The sequence below is a fragment of the Nomascus leucogenys genome, chromosome X, assembly GCF_006542625.1.
Source record: "Nomascus leucogenys isolate Asia chromosome X, Asia_NLE_v1, whole genome shotgun sequence".
In the NCBI taxonomy this organism is placed as follows: Eukaryota; Metazoa; Chordata; class Mammalia; order Primates; family Hylobatidae; genus Nomascus; species Nomascus leucogenys.
The window spans coordinates 116,012,758-116,036,982 of NC_044406.1; the positions used below are offsets into that span (position 1 = coordinate 116,012,758).

The 24,225-nt window shown below is 38.2% G+C and overlaps 1 protein-coding gene across 1 annotated transcript in view; it reads right to left on the reverse strand.

The window, feature by feature from the left end:
* Positions 1 to 3,794: 3,794 nt before the first annotated feature.
* The window catches only part of ZNF280C (zinc finger protein 280C), a 66,255-nt gene continuing 45,824 nt past the window's right edge, over positions 3,795 to 24,225 (reverse strand). Inside the window, exons 13-19 of the mRNA XM_030807403.1 lie at positions 21,863 to 21,994; positions 17,295 to 17,605; positions 16,697 to 16,837; positions 10,990 to 11,052; positions 6,365 to 6,483; positions 6,189 to 6,225; positions 3,795 to 6,067 (exon numbers count right to left, since the gene is read on the reverse strand). Of these exons, the coding sequence (XP_030663263.1) occupies positions 6,052 to 6,067; positions 6,189 to 6,225; positions 6,365 to 6,483; positions 10,990 to 11,052; positions 16,697 to 16,837; positions 17,295 to 17,605; positions 21,863 to 21,994 (819 nt within the window). The 3' untranslated portion in view covers positions 3,795 to 6,051. The remainder of the gene's footprint in view (positions 6,068 to 6,188; positions 6,226 to 6,364; positions 6,484 to 10,989; positions 11,053 to 16,696; positions 16,838 to 17,294; positions 17,606 to 21,862; positions 21,995 to 24,225) is intronic.

Sequence of the window (24,225 nt, forward strand, 5' to 3'; positions counted from 1 at the left end):
CTCCACTGCACTGCACCTGTAAGGGTGCAAAGAGGGTTTACTGCAGAGTCAGGTATTGAATCTCGGACCTTGTAATCCTAGTATTAAGACACTCTCTTGAAGCTGTTTAAACAGGAAGTAAGACTTTACAGAGTAAGAAACTTGTTAATGGATAATAATAGGCTGAAAATAGTAATAGTTCCAAGAAAAGTAGGTAGATTAATAAGCCAAGCATGAGTTATAGAGAGAAGCTAGATATGATTAAGTCTGAAACTTCTCGAGTTTGAAATCGTGTAAAGTGACTGTCCGTTATGTATTCCTTAGATTTTATGAACACAATGACCATACTATTTTTCCTGATATAATTTCTAAAAATATGAAAACGATTTTTCGAGTCTTGCTGTCACCCTTGAGTGCAGTGTGTGGGTTTATTTCTGGACTCTCATTCTATTCCACTTCTCTGTTTCTATCCTGTGGCAGGACCCCACTGTTTTGATTACTTTAGCTTTGTGCCAAGTGTTTTTTTTTTTTTTTTTTTTTTTTTTTTTTTTTATGGAGTCTCACTCTGTCACCCAGGCTGGAGTGCAGTGGTGTGACCTTGGCTCACTGCAACCTCCGCCTCCCGGGTTCAAGTGATTCTCCTGCTTCAGCCTCCTGAGTAGCTGGGATTACAAGCGTGTGCCACCACACCCGGCTAATTTTTGTATTTTTTAGTAGAGACAGATTTTCGCCATATTGGCCAGGCTGGTCTCAAACTCCTGGCCTCATGATCCACCTGCCGCAGCCTCCCAAAGTGCTGGAATTACAGGCATGAGCTGCCGCACCTGACATGAAAATGATTATTGCTAGCCTCCAGTTACATGTTCCACCTTACAAGTGGTTCATGAACACCCTCAACAGTGTCTGTTGTTCCCTTGTGTTCATGAGTTCTCATTTTTAGCTCTGAGAACACGTGGTATTTGGTTTTCTGTTCCTGCGTGGATATTTCATATAAAGGGAATCACACAACATATGACCTTTTGTGACTGTTTTCTTTCACTTAACATGTTTAAGAGGTCCATACACACTGTAGCCAAGTATCAGCACTTCCTTCTTTTTTGTGGCTGAAAAATATTCCGTTGTATGGACACACCATAAATTTTTTTTGAGACAAGTCTTGCTTTGTCACCCAGGCTGGAGTGCAGTGGTGTGATCTCAGCTCACCGCAACCTCTGTCTCCCAGGTTCAAGTGATTCTTGTGCCTCAGCCTCCCCAGTAGCTGGGACTTCAGGCGCCCACCACCACACCCAGCTAATTTTTGTATTTTTAGTAGTGATGGCGTTTTGCCGTGTTAACCAGGCTGGTCTCAAACTCCTGACCTCAGGTGATCCACCTGCCTCGGCCTCTCAAAGTGCTGGAATTACAGGCATGAGCCACCGCGCCCGGCAACACACCATAATTTATTTATCCCTTTATCTGTAGGTGACATTTAGGCAATCTCTATCTTTTGGCTATTGTGAATAGTGCTGCTATGAACATGCATATGCAAGTATCTGAGTCTCTGCTTTGGATTCTTTGGAGTGAAATTGCTGGGTCATATGGTAATTCTACATTTAACCTTTTTGAGGAACTGCCAAACTGTTTTTCATAGTGGCTGGGCCATTTTACACTGCCATCAGCAATACGTGAGGGTTCCAATTTCTGCTTCAGGGCTTTTGCACTTGTTTCCCCTCTCTAGAAAGCTCCTCTGACAGATACCCAGGTGGCTCACTTCCTCACCTCCTTCAGGTCTTTACTCAAATGCCATCTTCTCAAGGAGGCCCAACTTGACCATCAAATTTAAAACGGCAACCTCCCAACCACCAACCTGTATGTTGCTATCTCCCTTATTTTTCTCCATAGCCTTCATCACCATTAACATACTATACGTTTTTATTTATTTTCTATTGTCTGTCTCCCACCACAGAAATGAAAATCCCATGAAGGCAGAGATTTCAGTTTGTATTTCCAACAACTACAACAGTGCCAGGCACATACTAGGTAATATTTACCGAATAAATGAGACTGAGGGGCTGGGCACGGTGGCTCAAGCCTGTAATCCCAGCACTTTGGGAGACCGATGTGGGCGGATCACAAGGTCAGGAGATCGAGACCATCCTGGCTAACACGGTGAAACCCAGTCTCTACTAAAAACACAAAAAATTAACTGGGTATCGTGGCGGGCTCCTGTAGTTCCAGCTACTCGGGAGGCTGAGGCAGAATGGTGTGAACCTGGGAGGCAGAGCTTGCAGTGAGCTGAGATCGCCCCACTGCACTCCAGCCTGGGCGACAGAGCAAGACTCCGTCTCAAAAAAAAAAAAGAAAAAAAAGAGACTGAAAGAGGTGTTTTACCAAAATGTGACAAAAAGAAGGGCAAGAATCTAAGCCTTTGTCATTTAGTGTTTTTTTAAAAAATAATAATAGTGATGGACTGAAACTGAGCCAATCATACCTTTTATTCAGTTGAAAACAAAAAAGGACACATGCATGACACGGCTATTTCTGAATCAGGTGAAATAACTAACAGTCTGAATGTGAAGAGGGATCATATTGTCAAGCTAAAACTCATTAACACCTATTAAAACTCAACTGCTTATAACAAGTAAGCTTAGTACTGACTGCATAAATAGTTTTAAACAAAGTTTAAAAAAAAGTGATGCTATGGGACACATAATTTCCCAAGCATTAAACTTTAAGAAAAATAACTTGATACATAGTATAAGCAACAGAATCCTATGGAAGAACACAAAACTGTACCTCTACCTAAAATACTGCTATAGCAAGAATGTGGTTTTTCGTATTTTTGAACTGTGATAGAGACAGAGAAAATATCTGTAAATAAAAAGACCAATGCTAAAAATGCAAATAAGTTGCTATTTCTGGGAAAAAGTTTAAAACTTAAAAGTTGGGTGTCATTAATGCTACTGAATGAAAATGATTTTAAATGGCAAATTTCATACTACATATATTTTACCACAATAAAAAATTAAAAAAAAAAAGGGTAGAAAAACGGTGTTTGACAAAACATCCTAGAGAAAGGTATGGAAAGAAAAAACAGAGTATTACCAAGCCCACGACTATGACATAGCCCCTTTTGGAGATTTGGGAAAATCATTTAGAGCAGAAATCTGTTTGGAAAATTAAAATTAATGGATTCAACTCCTGATTATGAATTGCAAGGAGTATACTACATAGCAGTGGCCAATGACACTGGCTTTCAGTGTTTCAAAGTATATCAAAGCAGTTTTGATTTTCTTTTTTTTTTTTTTAAAGACAGGGTCTTGCTTTGTGGCTTAGGCTGGAATGCAGTGGCATGATCATAGTTCACTGCAGCCTTGAACTCCTGGGCTCAAGCAATCCTCCTGCCTCAGCCTCCTGAGTAGATAGGACTACAAGCATATGCCACCACACCCAGCTTTTTTTTTTGTGTGGTAGAGACAGAGTGTTGCTATGTTGCCCAGGCTGGTCTTAAACTCCTGCCTCCCACCTCAGCCCCTCAAAGTATTGGGGATTACTGGCATGAGCCACTGTACCTGGTCCAGTTCTAATTTTGGAGTTAAAAAACACCCATATTGAGTCAAACGACTTCAGAGCCTGCCCACCTTCATGATTATTGAGATCACAAAGGGGGCTTTTGATAGCTGCTCAAGAAATTAGTAAAGTGTAAATAGTTTGCTCTTAACTGTGCTGGAGGAAAAGGTACAAGATGTGCTCAGCAGATAAAGCTTTCAGTCTGCAGGTCAAGCAATGAGGCTCCACGGAACTAGGAGCAAAGCAATGCTCCTATAGTTATATGATAGCTTTTATATGAAGTTATTTATTAGAAATTTCCAAGGCACTTTAACAATACAAATTTTATTAAAAAAATAACATCAAAACGGTTCAGCAAATCTGTATTCAATGTAACCAAAATAAACAAACAACAAATTAAAAAAAATATACATCTATATATATATGAGCAAGAAACAAGTGCATTTTTTGGTCCCAATATATTTTGAATATATTATCTTTATCCAGAGGAATTACATTAATGGCTAAGAAGGTATTATGTATTAGATGTATAGAAATGTAACTTTAAAACTTGTTTTAAGGTCTGTAAGAAGAGTTTTGCCAATTCTTTATGTCTTTGAAATCAGAATCCCTAAGCTAATGTTAATGATAGGCCCAAGATAGAGCATGTAATAATGTCTAATGGTCTGGACAAGTATGAAATTAAGAAGCTACCAATAAGTAGCTACACGAAATCTGTAGACAATTCTAAGAAATGTCTTGGAGTTTGTAATAAGAACAAAACAAAGAGAAGAGTTCAAAAGTAGACATAAAATGGACATCAGCAAATTTCATGAATCTGGGACAAACAAGTGACAGAAAAAAAAAAAACAGAGTAAAATAAATTTAAGAACAATATAAAACCAAGCTACCAAAATAAAATTTAAAAAAATGTTTAAAAATGTGAATATCAGCCGGGCGCAGTGGCTCACACCTATAATCCCGGCACTTTGGGAGGCCGAGGCGGGTGGATCATGAGGTCAGGAGATCGAGACCATCCTGGCTAACATGGTGAAACCCCGTCTCTACAAAAAATTAAAAATTAGCCGGGCGTGGTGGCAGGCGCCTGTCATCCCAGGTACTCGGGAGACTGAGGCAGGAGAATGGCGTGAACCCAGGAGGTGGAGCTTGCAATGAGCCAAGATCGTGCCACTGCACTCCAGCCTGGGTGACAGAGCAAGACTCTGTCTTAAAAAAAGAAAAAAAAAATAAAGTGAATATCAGTATTGCTGAAAATTCCTAGAATATTGGATAAAACTTTAAATGAAAACATGAATAACTGACTTTGGGAACTCTAATTGTAGAAATTTTGTTTTTCCAAAAACAAGAAAGTAACCTTGGTTCCCAATACAAACAGAATTTTGATATTCCTTGGACTGCATGCCTGCTAGAGGAAGATTAAAGAACAGCAGCCAAAATGGTTAAACGTCAACCTGGATGTTGAAGCACTGATCTAAAAACAATATAAAACCAAGCTACCAAAATAAAACAAAATAAAATGTAAAAAATGTTTAAAAATGAGAATATTAGTATTGCTGAAAATTCCTAGAATACTGGATAAAACTTTAAATAACATGAACAACTGTGTCTTTGGGAACTGTAATAGTAGAAATTTTCTTTATCTAAGAACAAGAAAGTAACCTTGGTTCCCATACAATCAGAATTTTGATATTCCTTGGACTGCATGCCTGCTAGAGGAAAATTAAAGAGCAGCAGCCAAAATGGTTAAACGTCAACCTGGACGTTGAAGCAGTGATCTCATGGACTTTTCTTGGTTAGAATCGACCCATAAGCTTAAGATCAAAAGCCAAAGCCCCCAGTGGGAAGTTGTGCTCTATTTAGTGGGCCTTGAGGTCATCTCTGGCCAAATCAGCATCAGCCTTATGGGAGGTCAGTCAGGTAGGAAGGGACTCTCCCCAAGATCTGATTTCTGAAGGCCACAAACTAGAGGAGGTCTCACAGTCAAATAATTCACATTTCTTGGAAAGAAAGAACAGGTATCAGTTGTGTCCATCAAAAGGTGACACTGTCCAGGAGTACCCTGGATATTTTTTGAAACTTATGTGTTGCTTCTTCATTTGAAAAATATGAAAAATAGAACAGTAATGAACAAGGAACGAAGAAAAAATGGTTATCTGACCTAAACATGTAAGACTTATAAGAAATTAAGAAAGCAGACAAAACAGACAGAAAAAGATGAACAGTCATATTATCTGGAATGTAATATTCTGAAGGCAAGTCAAGTATAGCAGAGAAAAACAGAAGGTATTTTTGGAGAGAGCCAACTGGAGAAAAAATATGTTAAGATATGTTAACCTGACACAAAGATAAGGTGGAATAACAATGTAGTGGCATCTGAAAGCTGAAAAGAGCTGAATAATGAGAGCTAGTGTCATGAACTTGGCTGTTTAACTGCCTTTGTGTGAGAAAATACTTCAGAACTTTGAACTTAGGAACTTCCAACTTGTCTTGCACCAGGCTGCACGAACTCCATGGAGTAGGAATCTATTTCAATGAGCAGCTTTAAAAAAAAAAAAAAACTTTAATATTTTTCATTTATATTAATATTAATGATACATTAAAAAATACAACAGTGCTACAGTCCATCAAAGCAAAATGCACTGAAGGAAAATTAAACTTACCCAGAAGTGGGTTCAGAAGTTGAGGTACTTTCGGAAACTGAAATCAAGAGTTTTACATTTACAATAGCATATATGAAGAGTGAGACTATCAATTTAATACATGGGTCCATATGGTGTCCGATCAAAAATACTGAAATAAGTATCAGAGAATCAAAGAAACAATTATATATACGTACCATTCTCTATTATAACTTGGCAAGTATGAGTTTTACGTTGACTTAAGTGTTTAGCCATACGGTCTAAGCCAGAAGAATCAGCTAGGAAATCACATTTAAGGCACACTAGAGTAATGCCCCTATGAAAAAAAAGAAGACAGTAAGAAATATTCTTATCATTTATGGAAATCCATATGAGCTCAATAATTATTTTTCCATGTACTAACTTGATTTACATTTTAGTCTCCACAACCGTCATTTTCCAATTTTGTTATATAAACTTGGTATATTTAAAATGGTTCTCTAGAAAATGGCATCGCTGGCCGGGCGCGGTGGCTCACACCTGTAATCCCAGCACCTTGGGAGGCAGAGGTGGATGGATCACCTGAAGTCAGGAGTTCGAGACCAGCCTGACCAATACGGTGAAACCTCATCTCTACTAAAAATACAAAAATTAGCCGGGCATCATGGCGTGAGTCTGTAGCCCCAGCTCCTCTCAGCTACTCAGGAGGCTGAGACAGGAGAATTGCTTGAACCCAGGAGGCGGAGGTTGCAGTGAGCCAAGTTTGTGCCACTGCACTCCAGCCGCGAGACTATGTAAAAAAAAAAAAAAAAAAAAAAAGGAAAAGGAAATGGCATCGCCATATTCAAATTACGCTAACATTTAGTGCTTTTTATAAATTGTCACCTCTCAACTTGTTGCTGAAAGCTAGGCATCAAGAGACTCAAAGCCTAGTCTCCCTTAACAACTTAATGTGTGCAAGTTATTACTTAAAAAGCAAGGATGTAATATTTATTCACTGAAATATATAAATATACATTTGCTGAGAACCCTCTTCACCCACACTGTACTACTAGGTATTGTAGGTATAACAGTAAACAAAAAAGGTAGTCTGTGGATTCTGCAATCTAGTATCTTAGTCAAATGAGGATAAAATTAGAAAAGAAATGTGAAGGTTTTAAAATCCTGTAATTATCATTATCAGTTTATTAACAAAGCATACATATACTTTTGAAGTTCATCAGATACTTTAAACTTAAATATTTCACCTCTGTAGGAAACCAGTGGTATACCTTGGAATACCTTGGACTGACTTCTCTAGGTTTTTTTTTTTTTTTTTTGAGATGGAGTCTCGCTCTGTCACCCAGGCTGGAGTGCAGTGGCACAATCTTGGCTCACTGCAAGCTCCATCTCCCGGGTTCATGCCATTCTCCTGCCTCAGCCTCCCAAGTAGCTGGGACTACAGGCGCCTGCCACCACGTGGGCCTGGCTAATTTTTTGTATTTTTTAGTAGAGACGGGGTTTCACCGTGTTAGCCAGGATGGTCTCTATCTCCTGACCTCGTGATCCACCCGCCTCGACCTCCCAAAGTGCTGGGATTATAGGTGTGAGCCACCGTGCCCGGCTACTTCTCTAGTTTTAACAACGTGTTGTGGATTTACACCTAGCCAGAACTCCTGCACATCAAAAATTATCTTCATAAAACTGGAATCATGTGCTTTCCCCATGAAATTTAGGGGGAAAGTCTCTCTTATGATGCCATTTCCCTAATACTGAGGTTCAAATTTGTAGTTATCTTTCTTCTTACATAAAACATTCAGTGTTTCAAACGTTTTATGATGTTAATGATTTATTGAGTACTTACTCTATGCCAGTCTGAGGGTTTTAGACATTACTGTCTGATCTAAATCTTATGGCAACCCAAAGAGATAGGTGCTATAATTATTACCTTTTTCAAGAGGACAGAATTAGTTTCAGTAATCTACCGAGGCCAGGATCAGGTTGGAAATGGAGCCCTTTGATTCTCAAGCCCATGCTCTTAAACATGATGTGATACCACCCCACCACCTTAGCCCAGGGCATTATTAAGTAAGTCTTAACCACTACAATAGCCTTAACCAGCCTATGTGTCTCATGCAGCTACAACTCATCTTGTATACTCCTCCAAAGTGATCTTCCTTCAGCACCCTTGATTCTACTCAAAACATCAGTGGCTTCCCCAATGTCTTCCAAATGAAAATTAAGCCCAAACTCCCTAGCCTTGTTTTCAAGGATTCAAAAATCTGCATTTAAGTTCAAAACTATCTCCCCAGACTGATCTTTTTTTACTTTTGGAATGGAGTCCCACTCTGTCACCCAGGCTGGAGTGCAGTGGCGCAATCTCGGCTCACTGTAACCTCCACCTCCCGGGTTCAAGTGATTCTCTTGCCTCAGCCTCCGAGTAGCTGCGATTACAGGCGCACACCACCATGCCTGGCTAATTTTTTTTTGTATTTTTAGTAGAGATGGGCTTTTGCCATGTTGGCCAGGTTGGTCTCGAATTCCTGACCTCAGATGATCCACCCACCTCAGCCTCCCAAAGTGCTGGGATTACAGGCGTGAGCCACCGCGCCTGGCCAACTTTGATCTTAATATAATACTATGCCATATGAACTTTGTGCTTCATCCAAATTTTACTCCTAGTTATTCATTGTGATTCAGGAGAATGTGTATAGTTTCTGCATTTTCCTTTCTGAACTTTTATTCATGTTATTTCTTCCAACTAGTATGCCCTTGTGCCTCTTCTTATAAGTAGAAACTTCTCTCCCCTTTGAAATCTGTATCTCTCACTGCACTTACTAGAAACCTCTTTGAATTACTGTAGTTATTTATGTTCACACCTTATATCCATATCCCTTTAATAAATTGTACATTCCTTGAAGGTTGGTACAAGCCTTCTTCTTCATCACGGTCATCTGTATAGGACTTCCTACGTTGTGTTAATACACGATAGGTGCACAATAAATAGCTAAACAATATTTCATTTTAACAAAATAGTAATTATGAAAAAATTGTTTATAGAAATACAAAATGCTATGTCCATACAGATTTTTTTTTTTTTTAATTTTTTGAGACTGAGTCTCACTGTGGCCCACGCTGGGGTATAGTGGCACAATCTTGGCTCACTGCAACCTCCGCCTTCCAGGTTCAAGCAATTCTCGTGCCTCAGCCTCCCGAGTAGCTGGGATGACAGGCATGCACCACCACGCCCGGCAAATTTTTGTATTTTTAGTAGAGATAGGGTTTCATCATGTTGGCCAGGCTGGTCCTGAACTCCTGGCCTCAAGTGGTCCACCCGCCTTGGCTTCCCAAAGTGCTGGGATTACAGGTGTGAGCCACTGCACCCGACCCATACACAGAATTTGACCAATTTTCTATTTAGATGTGAGATCCACTCAAGTTGAAAAAAAAAGCACCTCAGATCTTTCAAATCATACAGTTAATTTAAACACCAAGCATACAATTGAGCTTGACCATAATGTGGTAAAAATCAAATCGAAGTCTCATCTTTAGAATTAAATCTCTTTTCATTCTTATAAGCATTTTTAAGTAAAGGTAACACCTAATATATTTTACTCTTTTCTAATTCCTCGAATTCAATGCTTTAAAAATAGCATAATTTTTTTTTTTTTTTAGATGGAGCTTTGCTCTTTTGCACAGGCTGGAGTTAAGAGGTGCAATCTCGGCTCACTGCAACCTCTGCCCTCCGGGTTCAAGCGATTCTCCTGCCTCAGCCTCCCAAGTAGCTGGGATTACAGGTGCCTGCCACCATGCCCGGCTAATTTTGGTATTTTTAGTAGAGACAGGGTTTCGCCATGTTCGCCAGGCTGATCTCGAACTCCTGACCTCAGGTGATCCACCCGCCTCAGCCTCCCAAAGTGCTAGGATTACAGGTGTGAGCCACTGCACCTGGCCTAACATGAGTATGTTTTGAAAATACAATAAAAATTTCCTCTATGAGCTGTTGGTCCAACATTATCCACATAATTCATTTTCAACAGATACATTAACTTATTCAACAAATATTCACCAAGTGCCTACTATGTGCCAGGTACTGTGTGCCTGGCAAACATCTGTTAACATGAGCAAAATAATTAACAAAGGAAGATGGAGTCAAAAGATATCAAAATCATGTAAAAAAACAGATGTTTAGTTGATTCTGAGCTAAATGTGTGTGGTGTAACCAATGGTAATTATCAATGCCTTTAGAAATATTTATCCATTTTTCTTTCTTTTTCTCCCTCTTCCTTCTCCTTCTTCTTTGTCAAACAGAGGATTGAGTTATTATCATTGATCCATACAAAGTCCCTCTCTCATTTATTTTCTTTAATTCCCACCCCCCATTTCTATTCCCCATCTTCCCATGTGCAACCTTCCTAATATGTTTGATATGCATCTTTTTGTTTGTATGTATTTTTAGAAAATGTTTGTTTTGTGTGCAAAAAAAAATTAATAAAAAAAGAAAAAAGATATTTATCCATTTTTTTCTGTATAGTAAACAAGTTATATACTTTAATTCTAAAAACATTAACAATTATGAAGGCTATATATTGATTTCAAGTATTATGGTATTTTCATAAACTTACTTCTATTCAGATATGGTTGGAGAACCTTATTTTTGTTATTTTACAAATGCAAATGCATGAAGGTTTCATATTAATGCTTGGCACTACAGAGTTTAGTCAGAGATGATAGGCTATCCCTCCAACTTTGGTCCAAGGACATAATAAACAGAACTCTATCATTTCCAAAGTAGGCACTCCAACATCAGGTTTAAAAAAATTACTGCAATATTTCAATTGAAAGAAAAAAAATCAATGATTACCTGAGAGTTCCTGAATGCTTCTTGAAAATACAAAACCGTTTACCTGGATGGTTGCTATGAGAGCTGGAGAAACACGAGACAAACAAGATTTTATTAATTTTATTATACAACACCATATTAATTTTATGACCACATTTCAAGCCAACGCTTAATTTCTTAGTTTTGAATAAAAGATCATGATCTAAATAATAAAAGTCTGTTGGTTATAGCTATAATCTGAATTTTTGTGTCACCCCAAAATTCATATGTTAAAATCTTAACCCCCAAAGTGATGGTATTAAGAGGTGGGGCCTTTGGGAGGTGATTAGGTCATGAGGGCAGAGCCCTTACAAGATTAGTGCACTTATAAAAGAGATCCTAGAGAGCCAGTGTGCCCCTTCCACCATGTGAGGACGCAGTGAGAAGGTGCTGTCTATGAGGAATGGGCCCTCACCCAGACACCGAATCTGCCGGCACCTTGATCGTGGACTTTCCAGCCTCCAGAACTGTGAGAAATAAATTTCTGTTGTTTATAAGCTACCCAGTCTATATTTTGTTGTAGCAGCCTGAATGGACGAAGACAGTCATCTCTCTTTAATTCAAAAATTTTAACTTACATTCCACTTTACCTGTATATTTTCTAACGACATATTTCCCTGAGAGTTTTCTTAGATGATCAGTACCTCGCCATTACTAAAAACAATGCTTGAGTTAAAAATGCAGCGTCAAATTAAAGTTTTTTAATTATTAAGAGTAAGAACAATTTAAAAGATATTTGATAATGTATTTTGCTATGATAGAAATTGTTATAATAATAATTATTTTTTGTTTCAGAGTCTTGCTCTGTCACCCAGGCTGGAGAATAATAATTATTTATTACATTTTAATCTTAATATGTTTGGGGAGGGGGATAATCAGAATGATCCTGGAAGTAAACACTACTTGAGATAAAAGCCATTGCCTAATTCAATAAACATGAAACATTTAAAGAGTCCTTTGCAACTACCAGGAGAACTTTCAAAGACAGCAAATTAAGAGAAGCAGAGCTCATGAATTAAAACAATGCTTCTCCTACACACAGATCAGAAAACCACTGATCTAGCTTCACAGCCAATGTTAATAGCTTTTATGCCTCCCTTTAAAATGATAATGAAAGCTTTCCTGTGTTAGAAAACCAGGCAGTGGTGGCGGGCGCCTGTAGTCCCAGCTACTCGGAGAGGCTGAGGCAGGAGAATGGCGTGAACCCAGGAGGCGGAGCTAGCAGTGAGCCGAGATCGCGCCATTGCACTCCAGCCTGGGTGACAGAGCGAGACTCCCTCTCAAAAAAAAAAAAAAAAAAAAAAGAAAACCAGGCAAAATTAGCCAGGATTAGCCTAGCACAGTATTACTCAAAGTGTGGTCCATGGACCAGCATCATCAGCATCACCTAGAAGCTTGTTAAAAATACAAAGTTTCAGGCCTTACTGCAAACATAGTGAACTAATCTCTGGCAGTGGGGCCCAGAAATCTGTTTTCCCAAGTTTTCCAGCTGATTCTTATGCAAGCTAGTTTGAGAAGCACTAGCCCTATCTTGCACTGACAGACCCAACACAGCAGGTCAACAGTTACCCTCAGACACAAGGTAACCATCACCAGCTTACTAGATATGCACGGGAAAATAAAGATTCTGGCTAGCTGTAATTCCAAGAAAATATCCTCAGAATAGGCACCATGGTGAATACAAAGAAAGAGCTTCTCTCTCAAAGAGATAATAGAGACACATGTGAGGCAGAAGAGCAGAATGTTACGGAACTCAAAGAAAGGAATGATTCCTATGAATGGCTGTGCTGATCAGATACTTCACAGAGGGTGAAATGAGAGGAAGGAGAGGGGCATTCCAGAGAATAATCAAGAATAAGAAAAAACTACCTTAAATACTGAATATGAAGAGCCTATACATTGGGGAAGACAGATCAATTTTGAGGGCCTGTCTTCTCACAATAGAGTTGGCATAGCCTGGGAATAAAGGTACTCAACCTCTGAGAAAATTAAGCCTCTGAACATACAGAACTCAAACCTATGACAAAAGCCCACACCGAGTAGGAGTGAGGGTGCACCATTCAGAGGGAGGTACCTGAACCAATGAGGGAAACAGTGTACCCTTGCAAGTAGGGGAAAAGCAAAGGGACCTACGAGGCCCTTAGAAGAGTAGAAGCGGAAGCTTTCAGTTCTAGATGAGGTTAATGATGAGTAAGAGCTCAGTGTTTGTGATGACAGTACAGGGGCTCACTAGAAATTAGGAAATGTTATGAAGGTAACTTTAGGTCAATTGGGAATGTTCGGGGATAGAATGGGGCTGAAGGTTCTACAAGACAGTTGGTGAGTCTATGGAAAATGGGAGAAGGGAGGACGGAATGACACATGGGTTTAAGTAATGCCAAAAATATTTTCCAGTTTAATCCTCTATAAATTAGTGGCAGAATTAAAGCCTCACTAGGGCAGCCAAGTGTTTAGCACAGAATAAGAGAACAACATTACTCACGGCAGTGTACTGGGGGAAGGGTTGGCTAGGGTCTGCTTTAGAGAAACTGGGGTGTAGGTGCAGAACCACTGTAGTAGTGGAAGAGGCAAACTGGTAAACTGCAAAAGGTGGACTCTCTGGAAGCTAGGATGTATAGTGGCAGATCAAGAGAACTCCATGGGCTTCAGAAACTTGGGATAGTAAATTATTTCTAGCTGGTGCTTCATGTTTATGCAAATGATGCCCTGAAACAGACTGAGCTTAAAGGGTATTGAAGTAAAAGTGGTTTGAATCCTAGTTAGAAACAAACAGTTGGGTCTCAGGGAAACTCAGCTTTGAAATCAGAGGATTTACAGTTGAAAGGTAAAAGATAAAACCTCAAGAATGGTTAAGGTACCAAGAAAGGGATTATAAGAGAACAAGAACAGTTGAAGGGAGAAAAGAAAATTATATACAGGAGGAGTAGCCAAAAGGAAAGAAGAAAAACGGTGGTAACAGTTTAACAGAAGTTGAGAAGAGTTCCAAAAGTAAGTGATCAAAAATATCAAATACTCTGAAGAAGTCATAGAGGAGTAAGAATGAAAAATAATGAGTACATCTAGTGGTTAGGATATGACTGACAACCCTTAAAGGAGAAGCTTTAGCTGTATGTAGGTGGGGGGGGGGGTGGTGGGGTGACACTCAAATCACAAAGAGTCAAAAAATGACAAACAGGCTAGTAAAGAATACTCTTTATAAATGTTGGTGGTAAATGGAGAACAAGAAAACATGCAAAGTAAGGGCAGATCTTCCTCATCCTAAAAACATGCCTGAAAATATCTACAGACACAATGAATGTGGTAGAGAGAAAGAGATGAACTGAAGGTCCAAAATAATGAAATAAGAGCGTGGAGGAAATGCAAGAGATGACAAACAGGGTTAACTTAAAAAAAATGGGACATGTCTGTTTTTTGAGATTAATGTCTGAAGGAAAAAAAACCTTGAGACAGGAAAAAGTTAATCTTGAGAAAAACAAAAAGTATGACCTCTGAGTAATTATTAGGCAAGGTTAACAACTGAGGGACTAGAATAAAATCTGACAGATGTAGAAAAAAGCAAAGCCCTATTTTTGGCCGGGCGTGGTGGCTCACACCTGTAATCCCAGAACTTTGGGAGGCCCAGGTGGGCGGATCATGAGGTCAGGAGATCGAGACCATCCTGGCTAACATGGTGAAACCCCATCTCTACTACAGATACAAAAAAAAAAAAAAAAATTAGCCAGGTGTGGCAGCGTGTGCCTATAGTCCCAGCTGCTGGTGAGGCTGAGGCAGCAGAATGGCATGAACCCAGGAGGTGGAGCTTGCAGTGAGCCGAGATCATGCCACTGCACTCCAGCCTGGATGACAGAGCAAGACTCCGTCTCAAAACAAAACAAAACAAAAACAAAGCGGTATTTTTAAAAGGGCAGGACCAAATTAAAGATTTGATGAATTCAGAGCTGACTGAATCAAGTATGGTGTGGTAGTCTAGAACTGAGCATAGGGATACACCAAAAAGGATGAAAGATGCAAAGATAGCAAGACTAAGCATGCCTGAAGATATAAAGGATTTTAGGACAGAAACAAAGCAGCATTCCAAACAGAAGACCTTGAGGGCGTGGTTGGCTACAAAATTGAATTGATACTACTGGACTAGAAAAAGGGGTCAAGACTCTGAAAGTCATGGGGTAATGAGAATTCCAAATAAGTATTGTCTACAATGAGGTAAAATGGGATGGTGTTAAGAAAGGGGATACAACAAAGCAGAAAGGGATGTAAAGTGCTAGCACTGAAGAAGTAAAGGTATCATAAGGTCAGGCTGACCACCAAAGAGAAAAAAAAACCCTGCAAGCCAGGTGCTGAAGCCATCAAAAAATGTGAGTGAATCCTTCAAAGTGGTAGCTGATTATGAACAGAAAATAATATAGAAGTCTTGTTATAATCTGCAAGAAAACCACTTTTATTGGTTATACCTATTTCTTTTTTTAAAAATAGAAATGAGGTCTTGCTATGTTGCCCAGGCTGGTCTTGAACTCCTAGGCTCAAGCAATCCTCCCTCCTTGGCCTCTTAAAGTGCTGGGATTACAGGCATGAGCCATTGTGCCTGGCTAGTTATATCTTATTTCTAACTGAAAATAAATGGAAATATCTTAATTAGAATAATGAACTTATATTTATATCTGGACACTTTTTGGTTATTTAAAATAAAATCCATTCTGAAGGAATAAAGCAAGCCCCTATGAATGAGGTTCAAATGAAAGTAAGGGGGGCTCTGAAGTCTTTCCCTTGTGTAGAGTAGATCATAGGTGCTCAAATTAAGTTGAATCAATGCATGAAAAGGAATTCCAACGGTAGCATCATGACTGGAATATTCCTACAGTCTCTTATGTTTCACTGAATGAATGCAAAGATGGATGATCATAAAGACAAATGGACAGACAGACGCGGGAGACAGAGACAGGATAATGTTCTTAGCATCATTAAAAAGCCTGGAGCCTCTTAAAGTGATCGCTTTGAAGAGGATAACACTCATGAAATTACATATACAGGGGTCCCTGTATCCATGGGGGATTGGTTCTAGGACCTCCTGCAGGTATCCAGATCTGCACAGACTCAAGTCTCTGATATAAAATGGCATAGTACTTGCATATAAACTATACATATCCTGCTGTATACTTTAAATCATCTCTAGATTTGTGAACCTATGATGCCTAATACAATGTAACTGCTATTACATAGTTTTATACTGTATTGTTTAGAGAATAATGATGGGAAAAAGGTTTGTACATGTTCAGTAGAGACATAATTTTTTAAAACACTTTTATCTACAGTTGGTTGAATCCACAGATGTGGAATGCAAGAGCTGATCATATTTATTTGATAAATATATTGAAAACACTTAACATTTTATGTTAAAAAATAACCACTTTTTGAAAGACATGAAAGAAAAAAAAAGTCCCATAGAAAAACAAATTTCCCTAACAAACTCATTTTAATTTCATTAGTCTAATTGTTCTCAGAGTTTTTGTCCCAGTAATTTTATGAGTTACTATGCTGGAAAATAGTACAAGGAACATCTTAGAAGTTCCCTATTGCTAGATCCTTTTAGTTCCTTGATGAGACAAACTTGCTTTCAATAGGATAACTCTGTTTTCAAAAAACAAATGACCCAAATAGAAATTCTGATTGGCAGTTTACATGTTTAACTTACCTCATCATATGATTTACAAAGGCTTTGTTACAGTTAGTATTGTACTTGCACAAACTGCAGTGGATGTATATAGAGAAGTGGCTTGCAAAATCTTTTATTTTGGAATGACATTCAATGCACTTGTGAATTCCCCAACGACACCTTATGGAGATGGAGAAAAAAGATAAAAATACATTATAAAACAAAAATAATAGGGGAAAATCTTATTAACATTTTATTAACTGAAGCCAAAATGTTTAAATTGGTATCTTTAAGTAGACTCATAATTTGAAAATTTGCTTTGAAACAAGCTAGAGTAAGTGTAAAAAATTTAACACCAGTTAACATTTCCCTGGAATAAAAGGGATCAAATAAACCAATTAATCTATCTTAAGATAAAAGCACAAAATATAAGATTAGTGTAAAAGATGAAAATTAGAGAATAAACACAATGACTCAAGTTCTGCTCAGCAGTTGTAAAAAGTACCTTTTTCTCATTTGCTTGGTCTTTATGCCAGATAAGTGATTATCATGTAAATGTGTAAGAGGGTTCTGTGATATGGTAAATTATATACTTAAGATTAAATTTGTATCGTATATCAGGAATAAAAGACATTACCTTAAGTTCTTCAAAGCAAGGCTCATTTTATTTTTTCTGTTGCGCTGTCGCTTTTGCTTGTAAGAGGGTTTTGCTTTGGACTTAGCTATACGTCTCCTTGGCTTACTTGTATTAGCTTTACTTGCAGTGGATGTAGTTGCATGAGGCTTACTTGTCTTAGATCTACTGGCATTAGATTTTCTAGGATTTTTAGCAGTTGTATTTTGAGATGTCGGAGGTGTGACCTGAAGAAAAGAAGTGCCTGGAGCACAACCGGAAGGTGCAGTTGGTAATTTTGACTGGTGAGGTCCAAGTGAAGCTCGAATAGTAACCTATAAAAACAAAGCCAATACATATTTTTAGAAAAGTAACCATCGCATTAGTATTAAAAGTATCATTGTAAGCCGTAAATATCACATTTACGGTAAATTGGTTTTTGACAAGGGTCCCAAAACATTTCCAATGGGGCAAAAAATAGTCTTGATGAATGCTGCTAGAAAAACTGATATCCATGTGCAAAAGAATGAATTTGAACCCCTACCTCATATTATATACAAAAATTATCTCAAAATGTATTAAAGACCAAATTCTAAAAGGTAAAACTATAAAACTCTTAGAAGAAAATACAGTAGTAAATTCTTGTGAGCATGAGTTAGGCAATGGTTTCTTATATATGACACCAAAAGCACAAGCAAATAGATGAAATAGATGAATAGGCATTTCTTCAAAGAAGATATACAAACGGCCAATAAGCACACAAAGAGATGGTCCACATCATTAGTCACCAGGGAAATGCAAATGAAATCCCAAATGAGATGCCCCTTCACACCAACCAGAATGGCCATAATAAACAGACAATAATAAGTATTGGCTAGGACGTAGAGAAATGAGAACCCTCATACATTGCTGGTGGGAATGCACAACAGTGTAGTTACAATGAAAAACAGTTTGGCAGGCCGGGTGTGCTGGCTTAGGCCTGTACTCCCTGAACTTTGGGAGGCCGAGGTGGGAGGATCACTTGAGGTCAGGAGTTTGAGACCAGCCTGGCCAAAATGGTGAAACCCCATTTCTTTTAAAAATACAAAAAATTAGCCAGGCATGGTGGCAGGTACCTGTAATCCCAGCTACTCGGGAGGCTGAGGCAGGAAAATTGCTTGAACCCAGGAGGCGGAAGTTGCAGTGTGCCAAGATCACACCACTGCACTCCAGCCTGGGCAACACAGCGACACTCCATCTCAAAACAAAACAAAACATAACAAAACAACAAAAAAAGAAAAACAGTTTGGCAGTTTCTCAAAATATTAAAGGTAAGAGTTACCATTTGACTCAGCCATTCTACTCAGAGGTATATACCCACGAGAAATGAAAACATACGTTCACACAAAAACTTGTACATGAATTTTTACAGCAGCATTATAGCCAAAAAGAGGAAAAAACCCATATGCCCACCAACAGATGAAAGGATAAAATGTAGAATATCTATGCAGTGGAGTATTACTCAGCCACAAAAAAGAATGAAGTACTGAAACATGGTACAATATCAATGAACCTACAAAACATTATGCTAAGCAAAAGAAACCAGTCCCTAAAGATGACATATTGTATGATTCAATTTATATGAAATGTCCAGAATAGGAAAATCCATAGACACTAAAAGCAGACTAAAATTTGCACAGGTCTAGTGGAGGGGAAACAGTGAATGCTAAAGGGTATGGGGTTTCTTTTGAGGGTGATAAAAATGTTTTAAAATTTATTGTAGTGATGTTTGCCCAAATCTGAATATACTAAAAACCATTGAACTGTGTACACTGTAAATGGGTGAACTGTGTGATATATGAATTATAGCTCAATAACACTGTTACCAAAAAACCACTGCAATATAAAAAGTTAAAATCATTATTTTGAAAATGGCAAGTATAAACTACAATCAGATAAGCCTTCTACTTATTCTAAATGGTCATATTGATTAAATGAAATTTACCTTGATATTTACTTACTGTTGTAATATTAGTTTTATATTGATAACGGTTGTATGTTAACAGATATTAACGAATAATTAGGAGTTAGTACAAATTAGACGAATATCAGAAGAGCACATTCCATAGCTATTTTATGCTTCCATAGAATTAAAAAGGTCTGGGTGTGGTGGCTCATGCCTGTAATCCCAGCACTTTGGGAGGCCAAGGTGGGTGGACTGCCTGAGCTCAGGAGTTTGAGACTAGCCTGGGCAACTCATCTCTACCAAAAATGCAACAAAATTAGCTGGGCATGGTGACATCCGCCTGTGGTCCCAGCTACTTGGGAGGCTGGGGTGGGAGGATCGCTTGAGCCTGGGAGGCAGAGGTTGCAGTGAGCTAAGATGGCACCACTACACTCCAACCTGGGTGACAGAGTGAGACCCCTGTCTCAAAAACAAACAAACAAAAAAACCCAACTAACTAAAAGGCTTTCACAAATAGAGAGGTCAAAATGTAATATAGAGGCCTGAAATAATAACTCTGGAAAGGCCTGCGTTACCCTCTGGTAACTATAAAACAGATTTTCAGTAAATGTGACCTCTTCCTGGGGGATCGGGGGCATGCTTTCTGCTTCCAAGGTTATGGTGGAGCTTATATCAATTCATCACACAGCATGGTGGTTATAATAATGCTCAGAATTTCCTTAATGGTAGCATAAAATTTATCATTTACTATTTGGAAAAAGAAAATGTTTGTATCTATTGGTTACTAATAGAAAACAGTTACCCACTAACATTCTCTTTAATCATTTGATTACACTCCCCCCCACGTACTTGAAGAACAGCTTCTATGAAGTCCTATGAAATATATGTGGTATAGAAAAGCACTGAAGTAGAACTTGTTAGCTTGCAAAAAGAAAATACATGTTTTGAAAGCACTAGAGTAGAAGTCAAAAGACCTGAGTTTAAGAATCTTAGTACTACCTCTTCCTAGCTACATGACCTTGAGTAAGGAATTTAGCCTCTCTGAGCCTCTTCATCTCTAATATGGGGATAATACCTGCCTTGTCTACCTCACTGGATCACCGCATAGGTTAAATAATAAAATGTATGGAAAGACACACTGAACACTTAATTCTAAAGTGCTATAAGACATATAGTATCATTATTATCAATATTATCATTACTATTGGTATCTTATTAATAAGGGAAGATGTGAGAGAGGATTGCACTGCCTACATTAATATTCTGCATGTCTAATACCAACATGGAACAAATGGATTGCACGGAAGGATGCCAGATGGTTTATCTTACGCTAGATATTCAGATAATTGTTTTATATTATTTTTGTTAATTTAAATAGCAGACATACTCGCATTCAAAAGTATGTACTCAAAGTGAAATACAAAGTTTAGGGATTATCTCACCTTGGATTATCTATCTATTCACTGGAGAAAATATTCAAGAGCTAACTTTATGTAAAGAAGTCAGAGGGCCAGGCGTGGTGGCTCATGCCTGTAACCCCACACTCTGGGAGGCCGAAGCGGGCAGATCACTTGAGGCCAGGAGTTTGAGACTAGCCTGGCCATGTTGGCGAAACCCGGTCTCTATTAAAAATACAAACAATTAGCTTGACATCATGCTGCATGCTTGTAATCCCAACTACTTGGGAGACTGAGGCACGAGAATCACTTGAACCCGGGAGGCGGAGGCTGCAGTAAGCTGAGATCGCGCCACTGCACTCCAGCCTGAGGGATACAGTGAGACTCTGTCTCAAAAAAAAAAAAAAAAAAAAAAAAAAAAGTCAGAGAAAACATATGTATATAAGGCAAACAAGGAGAAAGAAATTTGTAGTCTGATGTGTGCTTGCTCATGAAAAACAGCAATGCTATGCTATCCAGGAGCAAAACTTGCTTCTCTGAGAGTAGATTAGTAATACTAACTTCAACAAACCTACGGCATTTAAGGCACTATGACAGATGCTGGGGACACAAAGATAAATTAAATATAATTCCTGATCTTAAATATCTTACAGTCTAGCAACTTTGAAAAAGATATACACACTGACAACTGGAATAGCTCAAAAACAGCCTACAGAACATTGAAACGACCTGCCAACTTAGTCTACAATCTAGTTGCACTAGAAATACCCCTCCAACAAACCACGTCAATCAACTAAAAAAAAAAATGGTTAGAAGTTTTTCTTTACAAGCATAAGAATGATAAAATCTAAAATTAAAGTCTTAATAACAATCAGAGGTCAATTTTAATATTATATTCACTAGATAAACCAGGCAGTAGTTTGTTTCTATTATCATACAAAATGTTAAAAATACAGCATATTTAAAACTCACTTTTGGGGTGCATGTGATATTTTGATACGAGCATACAATACGTAATGATCAAATCAGGGTAACTGGGGTATCCATCACCTCAAGTATTTATCATTTATTTGTGTTAGGAACATTCCAATTCCACTCTTTTAGTTATTTTGAAATATACAATAAATTACTGTTAACTACAGTTGCCCTAGTGAGCTTTCTAACACTAGATCTTATTCCTTCTATCCATAATAAAAAAAAAATTTAATAGAATGTGCAAAATACCACCAAAAACTCCCTCACAAACTCACTTTTGTTCCAGGAGGCAATCCCTCTAGTTCTTTAGGCTTTATAAATGTACGATGCTGTGCCTTATGTTCAGCTTTCTCCTTGCTGGTCAAAAATTGTAGTCTGCATTTTGGGCAACGATGAACTCCTTTTTTCTGTTTACAGAAAATATTAGATATAATAACTTCCACCACGAACCACAAATCCTAGGAGCTGAAATTGCTCTTTATTCTAAAATCTAAATAAATTTACAACCAGAATTTTACCATCTCCCACCACAGACAATTCAAAATGATCTATTATTTAAAAGTACTCCTTGTGTTAGTATCTGAGTTTCAAAAGCATTAGTTACCATATAAGGATCAAACATAAAAAGTATATAATTAGATTTAAATTGGAAAAGTTCTATACTGATTGCAGAGGCATAAATAAGAATGGATCCCAATCTATTGTTTGAGAATGCTTGACTACATCCTTCCTCAAACCTAGTCCCATTATTATTTTACCAATGGGAAATGGGACCCAAGAGAAATTTGCACTTGCCCATAGCTGGTTAGTGTTCTTTCTACTATACAACTGCAATATTTATGCATATGTTCTCATTAATTAAAATATATTTTATATTTATTATAAATTTAGAACAACATACAAATACAAAAGAAAGCTTTCTTTAAAGATGTATCTCCACCAGCTCATCATTATTTGCATATAAAACACAAACAATCATTTAGGAAAACCAAATGAGGTAACATGTATGAAGTATCTAGTAGTTATTGGTGCATAAAAGACATTTGCTGAATAAAAGCTCTTTACAAAGTTCAAAGCAACATATAAAGATAAGGTGTTTGCATTACTATTTTAGTTTGATCTTCAGACTATTTTAGAAGTGTGGTGTACTGGATCATACCACAGGTACAGTAAACACAAAGATTTACCTGTAGGTGCTCAAGAGAGAAGGGGAAAGAAGAAAATCTCAGCCAAGTAACAGACAGCAAATTAAGATGATGGACAGAATGTTCCCGCAGAGTACAGTTCCCACAAATTTTTTCTCTACCTATACCTATACCTCATCCAGTTTCATGGCTTTAAATAGCATCCACCCACCACCTACTTGACATCTCTTGATGTCTAACAGGTATTTCAAATCAACATGGACAAAAAGTTGAACTCTAGATTCCTCTCATTCATCCTGAGTGGGGAAGGGCACAAAATCTGTTCCTTCCCTACTCTTCCCAATATCTCAGTATATGGGATCTAAATTCTTGCAGCTGCTCAGGACAAAAAATACTTGGTCACTCTTAACTCTTCTCTTTCTCTTACATCCCACATTCAACAAATTAATAAAACCTGTCAGTGATACCTTAATAAAAAAACACTTATAATCTTTCAATTTCTCATCACCTCCAATCACTGCTACTATACTTGTCTGAGCCACTTACAAGGACTCTTGCAATAGCCTCCTATCTTCTATTTCCATCCTTTCTCCTTCTACAGTCTGTTCTTCCCATAGCTGTCAGAGTGATCTTAAAATGTTACAGATCTTTCACATGGTTAAACCCTCCAAATGGCTTTCCATAACACTCCAGAATCCTGACTCTGGCTTACAAGTCCTCAAATGATCTGGCTTACATTCTATTGCCACAACTTCATCTCCTACTACTTTTCCTCTCACTTGTTTCCTGTGCTCCAGCCACACTGGCCTCCTTGCTCTTCCTTGAATATCCTAGGTATATGTTCACCTCACTGCCTACCTATTATTCCCTCTACCTGGAACATTCTTTCCCAGATGAGTAAGCCACATGACTTACTCTTTTATTCCCTTTGGAGAAGCCCTCTTTGACCACACCATTTAAAAAACAGAAACCACTCCTTCACCTGAGCCCTGGCACTCCCTATCTACCTCTATTTTCTTCCCATGGTACTTACCATCAGCTGGCATACATATACATTCAGACACCACACACACACACACACACACACACACACACACACACACACACACCCTTCTCTACCATGATGCATTATTTCGGTGAGTACAAACCTTGCTTTGCTTACTTCTATATCCCCAGTACCTAAAACAGTCCTTGGCATATATTAGGCACTCAAATATTTGTTAAATAAAGAAATAAAGTGAGGCAAGAGACTGACAGTACAAATGAGCAGCAGGCACAATTTAACTAGTTCAAAGTGTCTGCCATTTCATTCAATGAGTATTTATTTGTCCAGAGCCCCAAGATGGGAGACATTAATCTACTATTCCCTTAATTGGACTCGAGTCCTGCATATCCCTCTTATGTATGTATGCCTGCATTGTGCTAATGATCACGGATGACACTTTTTTTTTGTTTTTTGAGATACAGTTTTGCTTTTGTTGCCCAGGCTGGAG